Below are 13675 nucleotides of genomic sequence, written 5' to 3' on the forward strand. Positions count from 1 at the left end.
TTCATCTCGGGATTCTCTGTCTTGTGGTTTCTTTCCAAAAAATCTGTTATTTCCTAAGAATACCCTGTCGCCAGATGCCCGCCGTTATGTCCTGATCGTACAAACCGTATTGGCCAATTTTGGTTAATCGTCGGGGGAGATCATCAAATTTTTTAAACATTCGTTATACGAGACTGGCGGGATCGGGATTGTCACAGGCGGAAGCCACACTATCCGCTCGAGCATGATTCTCTTTAACTCGGCCATTCGCAAAGCACATTGCTTCGGTGCAGGTAGTCCACATTAACAGACACTCGTTGATGCAACGACTGCTGTCAGGAGTGAGTAATGGACCCTAGTTCGAATCGTGTGACACCTAGAGTCAGGAATGGGTGTTGGACTCCCAAATGGGTATTGGACACGGAGCCTCAACCACCCAGGCAGGTGGTCCACATTTCTTTGTGACAACTGGTAGTCAGGGGAATTATTCAGACCTGATACCCCCAGGGACAAATTTAAAATTCTCAATTTATACGCGAAAGTGAGCACACTTGGTTATACAGAATGTGAATATAAATTTTTCCCGACTTTACTACTCTCTGGAAAAATAAAGCTGCCGAACAAAAGAAAATGGCAGCCATGGTCGATGAAACTGCAGAGTATGACACACATGTTGTTGTCGGTGAGACCGAGGCGAGACTTCGTCAGGAAATTAGACTGGGAACCTTCCCCAGTCGAAGCATCAAATGGAGCCCTTCCCCTTCCTCTGGATCAGAGGACGTGGTGCAGGAGACGATGACGATATGGATGACGGGTCCGAATGGAATGGAGGCTCAAATTAAGGAAAATGGAAATCAAATTAAACTAAATGAGACTCAAATTAGACAGACCAAACATGAGGGAGGAAATGGTTAATGGAAACAGTGACAGGCTCCAAGAGTCGGGAGATAGATTTGGAAGAGGGGGTACAAATGTTAAAGAAAGAAATGGCCTCAACGATCATCATGTTGATGTAGATGTCCCCCTGCCTCGGAAAAGACAGACTGTCCATAACACGAACAAGGAAGAAATATTAGAGGGGTTGAGAGACAAGCAGCCTCCACGGCATGTGAAGCAACCCCCACTGTATGCGAGTCGGCGCTCATGGAGGTGCGATTAGACCCTGCAAGGGTCGAGCCAGCACTTTCAGGCTCCATTATGTGTGACCAAACACCCACTGTGGTGTGTGAGCCAGTGGCGAGCCTGCAATGTGCGAGGTCGAGTCTGCGATATGTGAGATTGAACTTGTGCCAGTGCGTCAGGCTGCATCTGGAGAGGTGTGCAAACTGGAGCTGATGAGGGTCACTTTGGAAAATGTGGTGTTCAAGTCGGACCCCTTGGTGGTCGGCTCGGTGCTCCAAGTCATCGATTCATTGTTCTGGGACTGTGATTTGACACCCGTGGGGCAGGGACAAAAGAAAAAGGGGTCAGCATTGGAAAAGGACAGATCAATGTGGGGCAGTGTCAGCAAGTCCCAATTGGCTGATAACTGCTTTTGTGAATGTTTTTTATACAGGTGCTGTGAGTCACAAGCAGCTAGACGCTCGTGGCACTCGGAAAAGGTCTCAAGAGTTGTAGGCTCAAGGCAAGCAGCTGCAGGGAGGGGCAAAGGGGCCCATGAGCTCTGGGGCCGTTGTCTGCAACCTAAGTTGGTCAACCGAGACCGTTATATTATCAGAACAGCCTTGGAGGAACTTGGTCTATGGGCTACAAGGTTTGGACCAGATGGAGTTAATGTGGCCAGTCTCAGGGAAAATGTTTACCCTGGGAAATTGGGATACAGCAGGTAGCTGGGAGACTGGCCTAGCAGGAGTTGGATGTGGGGCCCGAACATGAGTGTGGTACATCCTTGGCCCCATATGAAGCCTGGTGGTGGTGGTGGTGATGTTGTGGGGTGTCCCCAGTCCATGGGGATGCCACCCGAGCTGTAGTTTTGGGCTGGTGAGGTCACCAGACCCCATCAGGAGGCAAGACCTCCAGGGGACAAATGTAGTCCTCCCAGGCAACCACAATGATGGGAAAATTATGTGCCCAGGCCCTGGAGACCCTCTCATGGACAGGCCCTCACAGCTCCTATGGTTGGCAGTGAATGTCCCGGAAGCAGCAGGGGAAAGAGAGTGGCATCTCTTTTTGTGGGAGAATTGCATGCTCAGCCCATGGGTTGCCCAGATAGCTCAGATGGCAGAGCACCAGTATGGTTTAGCAGGGGACCTGGGTTTGTATTCCTGGTCTGTGTGTGTAATTTTCTCACATATACATATGTTTGTTTGCTGTTCAATTATATATATATATATATATATATATATATATATATATATATATATATATATATATATATATATATATATATATATATATATATATATATTGTTGTGGTTACCAAATTCGCAAACCACCATTCAGGTCCCTTAGGTGAGGTATCTCGGTAAGTACATGTGTAGTTAGGCCCAAACCCGTTGTCTAGTGGGAATACATGTCATTTATGCGTGCTGCGACTCTTCAGGATAGCCGTTTTTCTTTTACTATCTTTATTTTGGACCAACCGCCATTGTTACCACCACCAGTCACAACATCAACCACCAACCACAACGCCGCTTCACCACAACCGCCACGACCTTCACGTCACACCTCGCAACCGTCGCATCGCCACCGTTCTTGCGCCGCTTGTGGGTACCAGTGTTGGACTCGTGCAGGGCGCGCGCCGAACAGCGTGTACAAAATCACGGATTTTGTGCTTCAAAAACGGATCAAAAACGACACACGCCCACTTTTGTTCCGTCCAATCGGTGAGCGAGGGGCGATTTGGCCCCGCCCCCAGGGCGTTGGAGGGCGATCGATATATGCAAATTTATGGATCAAAAAGCATTCACGCCCACTTTTTCTCGGGCCAATGGGGAGCGAGGTGAAAGGTCGAAGGGAGGGGGTCAAAGATGAGAGGGCGAAGCCACGGGGCTGATATAAGCGACCGTGTTCGTCAGTCCAGTGAGTAGGAGAGTCGAGAGGGAACAGAGAGTCAAGACTTCGCGGGTGGTGGAGTTGGCAAGAAGGAGCTGGTCGTCGTGTGCGTAGGAGTCCGAGCGGAGGGGACGGAGCTGTGGAGAGGCGGCGAGGGCAGACGAGGGGGTGCTCGCGTCGTGCAGGGAGCTGTACCCCAGGGAGGCCGACGGCGCGACCTGGCCGAGGTGGAGACGCTCGTCGCGGGACTCGAGGCAGAGTAGAAATCCTCTATACCCCGAGCATCAGCAACCCCCTCCTGTTTCCCCCCGCGCTGAGATAGTGCGACCAAGGGGGGCCCCTTTCCCACCCCCTACCAGACACTGCCCGCGAGGCCCGCGGAGTTGAGGCACCATCGCCGCTCCGCGTCTCATCACCAGACGGGTAGGCCCGACCCGGTCTCGGCCTCAGGCCCGCCTCATCCTTGAGGGTATTCTTTCCTTGGTTTTGGGTATGTGTTGTCGGCGCCGTCTGTGAAGTAAAATTGTATAAGTGTTGCCGTGTGCTCGCGTAATCGGTAGTAGATCTGCATTGTCGCCTTTGCTTTTTGTGTAAATTGAATTGTGTTTTTCTTTTCTGTGTGCTTTTGGTGGAATTGAATATGTGTGCTTCCCGTGTGCCGCGAATAAATGTGCTTTGTGTTGAACTGTTTCCCGCTTCGCTTCGTCATTTCTTTCTTTGAATCCTCATCTTGCTTCACGTAAAGGGTTGGTAGTGGGCTGAATACGCCCGATAATTAATCGAACCGTCGAGGTCGACGAATAACACCGCTCGGTTATCCCGATAGTACGGAACGGGTCGCTTAAGTGGCCCGTGTCCGAAGTCGACCTGCGGCGAGGTGCGATCGCCCGGTCTACCCTCCGTGTGGGTACTTAGGTAGGTCGAATTTGGCGAGCAACCCTATCCCACGCGGGGGCTGATTGGCTCGATCGCGGTGAGACCGAAAGGTCCACCCGTGACTGGTTCCCGGCGTTAGTCCGAGAGGGTCACGACTGGATTGTCCGTCCGGTGGGCGACGTGCCGCGATTCGAGTTACGTGGCCGTCAGCACGCCGGCGGGCGCGAATCCGCAACAATATATATATAAAACACCTGTATACATTGTGTACACATACATATGGATAAATGTCAGTGTTGTTCCATTCCAGGCAGGGCGACTACATACAATGTGTGCTCTTTCCAGTGGTGTTGAGCTAATGTTGTTATGGTGGTGCTGAGGTTGTTGTGTTGATTTTTATGATGCTGAAATCGGTGTGATATCTTTGGTGGTGCTATTACTCACCGGGCTGGCACAGACCATCGCAGGTATAATGGCAAAAATTGCATAAGAAGCAGAACTGTGGGAGAGAAAGCACCGTCTGCACCGTTTCCTCAATCACTGACATCATAAACCATCATTGTCACAGTTGAATGTTTCGCTGTGCTGTTTTTTTATTGGTGGTTCAAGATTGCCATCATTTTTCTTGCTATTTTTATTGTGCAAAGTCAAGTATTAGTTCAATGCTGAAATATTGTGGAATATTGTCTCCCTTGAGTAGGCTCAGCTCTACAGATATGGTGAAATCGATGTTTGTCAAAGCATTCTGGGCAAAACAAGTATGGATGCCAGCATATTTAAGTGTGCTGTGGAACAGAGGTGTATCATTAAATTCCTTGTGAACGAGAACATCGAAGCATCTGATATTCACAGGAAGACTGTGTGTGCACGACACGCTGATGTGTGGCTTTCACCCTAGTTATGTGTGTTTAAATGGTGTCATAAGTTTAAAAAAAAAATTTGGCCATGTAATTATAATTGGTGAGTGATCTTGTGCATTCTCACTTTTCAATTAACTGCTACCATATTTCAATCAAATATTGAGCACATTGAGCAGTTAATATTGGAGAATCTCCTGATTGCTGTCTGGTACATCAAATTGCAAAATAATAGGATGGAAGTGTGGAAACAGTTGTTCATTCCCACCCGAAATGCCATAAGACTAGTTATGAGCAAGGCGAGTACGAGTGCCGAAGGACGTCAGGTGTGATCAAAAGGCAATTTGTGTGGCTCTTGTAGCAGAGTTCCTGGAACATAACCAGAGGAATGATGATTTATTGAAGAGGTTCTTGATACGAGTGATGAGACAGAGGACTATTATTTCACGCCACAGTCAAAGCGAGACACCACGTTGGTGAGACATTTTTTTGGTCCCCACCAGCAATAACATCCAAAGTTCATCCATCATCCAGAAACTTATGGCAATCGTGTTTTGGGAGCTTAATGGTTTAATCATCACGGAATCTCTTGAACATCATGGGGGAAAATATCGATGCACAGAACTGCAGTGGCTTGATACAACAACCAAGTGAGGCAAGTGATATGCAGACAACAGGTGTGCAATGATGGTGTGTCTCAAGGCTTGCAATGATGTCAATCGTGCTCACCCTAACAATGCACATGTGATCACTTCTTCTTTGGAATTTGACCAGGGTGAAGGTCATAGCTCGCCTGCTCTTCATGAATCTTCACCACTGTGGGTTCTTTAATGTCCACTAATGCCGGCAGACGGGATGCTCAGGTTAACGTCCACCCGAGGGACGGCACACACATTGATGAATCACCCAGCCTGTGAAACACCAGGATGAGAGTTTATAGCTGGGTCGGAATTCAAACCCAGATTAGACAGCTCGGAGACTATCGTGCCGTCCCATATGTGATGACTATATTACTCCAGTGAGGATGGGGCTGAAAGGTTCTAAGTCATTCCCCTACATAGTCCAGAGTTGTTATCTTGTGATTTTTTTTTAATGTCTTTGGTCCACTCACAGAACATGTGAGTGACATTAAGTTTCCAAATGATGAAGATGTCAAAGCCAGTCCAGAAATGGCTCCGCAGTCATCCCAAAGATTTCTGCACTAATGGCATCAAGGTTCAACTCCATCGATGGGATAGGTGTTTTTGGTCTCCAAGGAATTAAGTTTCAACAAGTCACTCGTACCTTATGGTTTTCTATAGTAATAAAGAGTGCTCGTCATCCTTGAAACACCCTTCCAACCTTGGAGCTTGCAAATGGTGTCACATTGAACAATCATTATGCAACAGGACACTGGCATCATATTTATGTTATATGTATCCTTGGCTTTGCAAGAAGTCATATTCAGATTTAAACGATTTCCCGAATCAAGCGAATAGTTCAACACACCTTACAATATTCACAGTGTTCGCCGGTGCCATCGTCATCACAAGGACAGTCGTTGCACAGCTCACAGGCCTGCAAGGTACAGATCATCATCATGGAGCTATTTAGCTACCAAAAGCATTTGCAATATCACCTTTTTTTGTAGACAGTACTTAGTCGAAGCTCGTATAAGAAATAACACAGAACATATAACAAAGAGAGTAGGAGACAAGAGAGGGCAAGATAGGGAAGGAAGCACAACAACAGCAGGGAACAAGGACATTAGGAGATCTGTGGAAGGGAGAGGGATGGGGTGGGTTACTGGGAGTTAACAAGATCGATACTGCAGGGATTTTCAGGAAGTGAAGCAGGGAATTTGAAGGAGGTGGGTTTGGGCTGGATTAACGGGGGTAAAAAAGTTCATGGTTGTGGATGGATGGAAGATATGAGATGGTGGTGAACTGCTGTTTTTAAGACCTGGAGGGAAGAGTGGGATTGAAGAGGAATGAAAGAGTGAAGGTGAGCAGTGATTCTTGATTTGGGTAGTTTTACCTGAAGGGATTTGTTTGCAGATCTTGAGTGCCCTGAGGAAATATTAGGGGGGGGGGGAGCAAAGCAGGGGATGCAAGGCCGGAGAGGAGTGAGTGGAAGACAGAAAGACCACCGACCTGCTTGCGGTGAGAGACCACTGACCTGACCTTAAACACAAATGGACCAGAATTTTTTGGAGCATATACAACAAATCGCTGTATTTACACTGCACTGCCAAAATCAAAACGTTCAGACCATTGATGGGGTCAGCTTGTCCTAGTTTGGCCTGGTGACTCTCTGTAAGGGACCATCTATTAATGATGTACGCACTGGGAGGTGTATAATTGAAAGAATGAGAAATGAGGATTAAATTACTTGGTTTTGCAAGTTTCTTTGCAAAGTAATTGTTTTGTCACATTTTCCACGAAAAATCTCCGTAATTATCCCCCGCCAACCAACGAAGTTGGCGGGGGATAGAGATATGGGTTCCATCCGTCCGTTCGTCCGTCACATTTCGTTTCCGGAGCTCAACTACAAATCCCCTCAAGATATATTTACGAAATTTGGTACACATATCAAGCAAGTGGTGAACTTGGGCCTTTTGATATTTTCTAATTGATAGGTCACGTGGTTTGGCAGCCATGTTGGATTCAAGAAAAATATTAAATAATGTTTTCCCTGGAATCACATAACCTAACGAAGCGAAAATTTGCAACTATCATCTTCCATCATGTCTGCATACATAGTAAAAACTACGACGTCACAAGTCACATGGTTTGGCGGCCATCTTGGATAGAAAAACACACCTCATCCGATTAACACAAAACTTCACACACGTATTCCACTGGAGGATTGGAGGCAGAATTTAAATTTATGATGTCATAGGTCACATGGTTCGTCAGCCATCTTGGATTGAAAATGAATAAATTTTAAAAATCTTCTTCTCCAGAACGACTGGACAGATTGAGGCAAAATTTTACATACACTTTCCCCAAGACATCCTTTCAGAAGTTTGTTAATTTCTAATTGATAGGTCACATGGTTTGGCGGCCATATTGAATTTACCCCAAAACCTTCAAACATCCTCTTCTCCAGAACGGCTGGTCAAATCAAGGGGAAACTTCACATACATATTGCACACGCTTAGGGAATATAAGTTTGTTAATCCTCATTTACTATGGCAAGGGATATCGAAGACTTTGTCTTCAACGGATGCCAGTTATAATTACATTGATGATAAACGAGAACAATTGCAGGGTTTTTTTCTCAGGACAAAAATATTTAAGGCGTTTACAATCGTACATGAACAGTAGGCTATGTACACATTTTCAAAATAATGTACAATTGCAATCACCTTTATACATAAACCCTTCATCGATACACGTAAATGTCATTCTCTCTCTGTCTCTCTCTGTCTGTCTCTCTCTCTCTGTCTCTGTCTCTGTGTCTCTCTCTGTCTCTGTCTCTCTCTCTGTCTGTCTCTCTCTGTCTGTCTGTGTCTCTCTGTCTGTGTCTCTCTGTCTCTCTCTCTGTCTCTCTCTGTCTCTCTCTCTCTCTTTGTCTCTGTCTCTCTCTATCTCTCTCTTTGTCTCTGTCTCTCTCTTTGTCTCTGTCTCTCTCTCTCTCTTTGTCTCTGTCTCTCTTTATCTCTCTCTTTGTCTCTGTCTCTCTCTTTGTCTCTGTCTCTCTGTCTGTCTCTCTTTCTCTCTCTCTGTCTGTCTCTCTATCTTTCTCGCTCTCTCTGTCTCTCTTTCTATCTGTCTGTCTCTGTCTCTGTCTCTGTCTCTGTCTCTGTCTCTGTCTCTGTCTCTGTCTCTCTCTCTCTCTCTCTCTCTCTCTCTCTCTCTCTCTCTCTCTCTCTCTCTCTCTCTCTCTCTCTCTCTCTCTCTCTCTCTCTCTCTCTCTCTATCTCTCTATCTCTCTATCTCTCTCTCGCTCTCTCTCGCTCTCTCTCTCTCTCTCTCTCTCTCTCTCTCTCTCTCTCTCTCTCTCTCTCTCTCTCTCTCTCTCTCTCTCTCTCTCTCTTTCTCACTCTCTCACTCTCTCTGTCTCTCTGTCTCTCTCTCTCTTTCTCTCGCCCCCTGCTGGCTGTTGGTGAGTCGAGTGGAGTGTCATGGCGGCTGTGTGGTCTTGGTGAGCTGTGATCTGCCTTGCTTTTTCGCCTTTCTATTCCCTTTCGCATCGTTTCCACCTCCCTTCTTTGTTTTCCTTCTACGCGTCGTTATTTGTGTCCCCCCCCCTCCCTTCTTCGTTAGACCTCACGCTTCGGCCTTTCCTCGCGCTGTCGTCACACCGTCGCCGTTATTTCACGGTTTGCCTTTCGGTTCATTCCATCCCATCCCCTCCCCATCCCCCTGTTTTGTCCTCGCATACCTTTTTTCCCTGAGATAGAGAGAGAAAGAGCCCACGGCTTCTTGTGGATAGCTTTTAGTTGAAGGCCCATTCAACTGATCGTTTTTTCTTCATTGTAGCTGTGTTTATTTCCTTTGGAAACCTGTCTCGGCTCGTATTTAATTACTGCACGAGAGTTATCACCCCTCCGCCCCCCCTTCCTAAACATGACTTCGTATTCCCGTTATTCGGCATTTGAAGCATTAACACGAAAACATGGCGTTATCTGTGTTCCGCATGACGACGTCAGCGTCGAGGATCTCGTTATCGCTACAGGAAACATAGTCGGCACTGACAAAGTTCGTGCAGCCTCGCAAATGAACAAACGCGTGGTAATCTTCGTGTCTGAGACAGAACTGGTTCACGAAATCGTATTGACAGGACTATCAACAGATGACGGACATTTCGTGCTCGTCTCCCCTCTCGACACACTGGCCCTGAAGGTCATTATCTCGAACGCTCCTCCTCTCCTGAAGAATCAAACGCTGATCTCTGAACTATCTCGTTATGGTTCTGTGGTTTCTCAGATCACGATGTTACCTTTACGTAGCCAGGACGATCAGATGAAGCATGTGATGTCTTTTCGGAGACAAGCTTATGTGGTGCTTCCTCCCTCTAACGCTGAAACCTTGAACATCGTTTTAAAACTCAAAATTGATAATCATGATTACCAAGTCTACGTAACCACTGACACCCTGAAATGTTTACAATGTGGTAATTTCGGACACTGGAAACGATCTTGCCCAAAGGCGACTTCGTCAAGCGATGAAACAAACCTCGTCAACAATTATCCGTCTTCTTCTTCTTCTTCTTCCTCGACCGTGAGGAAGCGAATCCCGTGTCCGGTAATAACCCCCAGTCCCCTCAGCCCGATAGTCGAAACAGCAAAACGAATGTTTGTGATGGTTTCACCATCGTTCCATCAAGGAAGAGAAAGACTTTACCTGATGGTCGTTTAACCCAGGAGAAAGGAGCATTTACAAACGAGGAATCTGTCGGTAATGTTCCCGCAGTCGTGACTGACGTCACTCTACAAGGCCTACCCGTAATGGACCCGAAATGGACTCGGTACCTACGGAATGGACCCGGACCCCGGTACCTACGGCCAACAAGTTTAACCTACTTGCCGGTGAGGAGAGAGACGTCTCCCTGACAGAGACCGCTTTACCTGTTATCGCAGTAAATGAAACTGTTTCACTCGTTAAAAACTCTCCTATTGGAAAGTCCATTGACGGTGATATACAGACCACTAGTGATGTTCCTGCTGTCACTTTGGTAAATGTTAACCCTGAATCCTTGTCAGTGGGAAATAGTGAAACAAATGTTAACCCTGTTACCGCTCCCATTTCATCACGTGGTGAATCCGGAAACGCAGGAAATGTTAAAATGGATGTTTTATGAGAGACCCCCAAAGTACTATATACCTCCACGCCGTTGGAGGTCGATAACACCGTTACGGTCGAGGGAAGCGATATCGCTACATCCACTGATGGTGTTTCCGTTTCATCAAATCCCCCGATTATTTCCATTACTTCACCAGGAGATGTTCCCACAATGGAAGAGCACATAGACGTGGTGACCAGTACAGATCCGTTTATCAATACTGATGACAGTATTGATATGCAGGACAGTACAAACTTGTGTGACTCGGAAACTAAAACCGACTCTGACGAATCTGACCTGGAGGAAGCAAACAGGAACAGTCAGGTGGAAACGGTGGAGAAGCTCACCAGTCAATGTCCTACCTCCTCTCAACAAATAAGACTCTTCTTACAAAATACATTCAGGAAACGCGATAAAAACCTGACGGAATACTTTCCAGATCTACCGTCCTTCCTCGAGTGTGCTCAGGCTATCGTACGTAAGCCTGACTTATTCGGTTTCCACCAGGCACACTGTCACCGCTTAAAAAAATTGATCGCCAAGGCGAAAAGGGATTCCACTCAATTATCCCACTTACTGATCTTATTCTTAGAAGCTATTATTTTCCTCATGGCCAGTTTCAAGATTGGAACAATAAATGTTAATGGCGGTGGGAGTCCGCTCCGCAAGATCCAAATTAAACAGTTGGTAGAGGTCAACAGTCTCGACATAGCTTTGTTACAAGAGACCCATGCTGTCCGATCTGTTCAGGCTCAGTGCCGACTATTTATGGACAAGGAATGTTTCTTTAGTAACAACTCCACGTCGAAGGCAGGCATCATGTTTGTCTTTGGGAAACATTTCCATCCGTCCTGCCTTAAATTTATGAGTATTATTGATGGACACCTTGCCTCCGTGACCTTCTCCATCAACCAGGTCAAGTTCACAATTCTCAATGTGTACGCTCCAAGCAAAAATGACGAGCGGATCTCCTTTTTCGCCGAACTGAGAAAATTCCTGCAAACACTGGATTTGCAGACTTGTCTAATTATTGGTGGCGATTTTAATTATATTGTTAATGCTTCATGTGACCTAAACGGGCCGGAACCCCAACCATGTACCGCAAAACGTTTTGCAAACATCATTGTGAAATCTAATCTCCATGATATTTGGCGTGTGCAGCACCCTTCTGATTGGTCTTACACATGGTGTCGTTGTTTAAACAACCACATCTCACTTGCGAGGCTTGATCGCATCTATGTAAATTCTCATTTATTACATGGAGTTTATAAATCCGATATCGTGCCTTCTGGTTTCTCCGACCATTCCCGAGCTCGAGTCTTCATTCAACTCTCTAAACCATGTCCAGGGAGCTCTCATTGGAAATTCAATAACAGCTTACTAGAAAACCTCAACTTCATTCAGGCATTTGAATCCTTCTGGACCGCTCTCTGAGCACAGATGCTAAGCTGTTCGTTAACCTGCTGATATGGTGGGATTTAGTAAAAACCCAAATTAAAGGGTTCTGTCAACAGTATCAGTTTTTCTCAACAAGGGCTGACCATGAAGTTAAAAAAATATTACAGTTAGAGATTATCTCCAATGGGCCATCGGACAAAATAATAGACACATACAAAAAACCTTAACTGAGAAACAGTCCTTATTAAAGGAAATAACCGAGATGAATGCACGTGGTGCCCTAGTTCGGATGAGGGTGCGACACCTGAATGAGGAAGACGTACCAACCAAGTACTTCTTTTCCTAAGAGAAACGTCTTCCCAGTAAATAGCTTTCTCAGCTGCGATTGGCAGATTCATCCATTACCTTCACACAATCAGAAATCAAACTTTTCGTGAAGGAATACTTTTCGAAAATATATTCAATGGAACAAATAAATCCTGTCGGTGTCGCCTCGATCTCCGTAGGCCTGCCAATGTTGTGTGAAGATGGGCGTTCCCAACTGGAAAGACCCATTACTTTGGATGAACTTGGCACTGCCCTGCACGGCCTTGCCATTGGGAAAGCACCTGGTTTGGATGGACTTACAACCGAATTTTACAAGAAGTTTTGGCACTTATTGGGTCCAGAACTCATTAACACTTTGAACGCAAGCTGCCAGCTTGGAGAGCTACCTCGGAGTTGCCGACGAGCTCTTCTTACCCTCATCCCAAAAAAGGGAGACATGTTGTGTGTTGAAAATTGGCGTCCTATCTCCCTGTTATGTACGGACTACAAGATATTTTCGAAAGCCCTGGCATCGCGACTAACTCCTCATTTATCCTCGTTGTTGAAGGAAGACCAATGTTACTGTGTCCGAAAATGTTCCATCAATGACATCTCCCTTGTGAGAGACATCATTGAACTGTGCAAGGAAAACCCTAAAGATTTAGGACTTCTCCTTGATCAGGAGAAAGCCTTTGATCGTGTTAACCATCGGTACCTTTTCGAAGTACTTGAGCGGTTTGGACTTGGTTCAACCTTCATCTCTTATATTAAAATACTATACAATAATATTTATAGTGTACTTAAGATAAACAATGAACTTGTTGCACCCTTGTCTGTTAACAGGGGAATTAGACAAGGTTGCTCTCTTTCCGGGTTGCTTTATGCTCTCTCTATCGAACCCCTACTGGTTTCTTTGCGTTGTAGACTAACAGGGGTTAGTTTGTCCCAGCTTGAACGGCCCACCAAGGTACTGGCATACGCCGATGATGCATGTGTATTTGTACAAGATATCAATGACATTAACATCGTTCGTTATTGTTTGTCCTTATTCGAAAAGGCTTCTTCAGCCAAAGTAAATTGGAACAAAACGAGTGCCCTTTGGCTCGGTCCGTTGTGCTACTTGGCGCCAAGACTTCCTGCTCCACTGTCATGGGCCAATGATGGTGTGAAATACCTTGGAGTGTTCTCAGGTAATAATACCACTGAAGTAAAGAATTGGGCTGGTCTGCTTGAGGGTAAACTGCAAAAATGGAAAGGTCTGATCACACAACTGTCATATCGTGGAAGGGTCTTGGTCATCAACACACTGGTGGCCTCTACCTTATGGCACAGGTTCTTGGTGCTGCATCCTCCAGCGATGTTGCTTCAACAGCTCCAGAAGTGCTTTGTGTCCTTTTTTTCTGGGACGGAAAACACTGGCTATGACCTGGGGTCCTCAGTTTACCACTGACCGATGGAGGACAAGGCCTGGTCGACATAAAGAGCCGGCTAATGGC

At 46.1% G+C, this 13675-nt stretch overlaps 1 protein-coding gene across 1 annotated transcript in view; it reads right to left on the reverse strand.

Annotated features, from left to right (window-relative positions):
• The window catches only part of LOC147025884 (uncharacterized), a 63955-nt gene that overhangs the window by 15774 nt on the left and 34506 nt on the right, over positions 1-13675 (reverse strand). Inside the window, exons 3-4 of the mRNA XM_085883647.1 lie at positions 6195-6263; positions 4294-4348 (exon numbers count right to left, since the gene is read on the reverse strand). Of these exons, the coding sequence (XP_085739773.1) occupies positions 4294-4348; positions 6195-6263 (124 nt within the window). The remainder of the gene's footprint in view (positions 1-4293; positions 4349-6194; positions 6264-13675) is intronic.

This window comes from Eptatretus burgeri, chromosome 5 (genome assembly GCF_056783735.1).
Source record: "Eptatretus burgeri isolate ZD-2024b chromosome 5, Ebu_testis_v1, whole genome shotgun sequence".
NCBI lineage: Eukaryota > Metazoa > Chordata > Myxini > Myxiniformes > Myxinidae > Eptatretus > Eptatretus burgeri.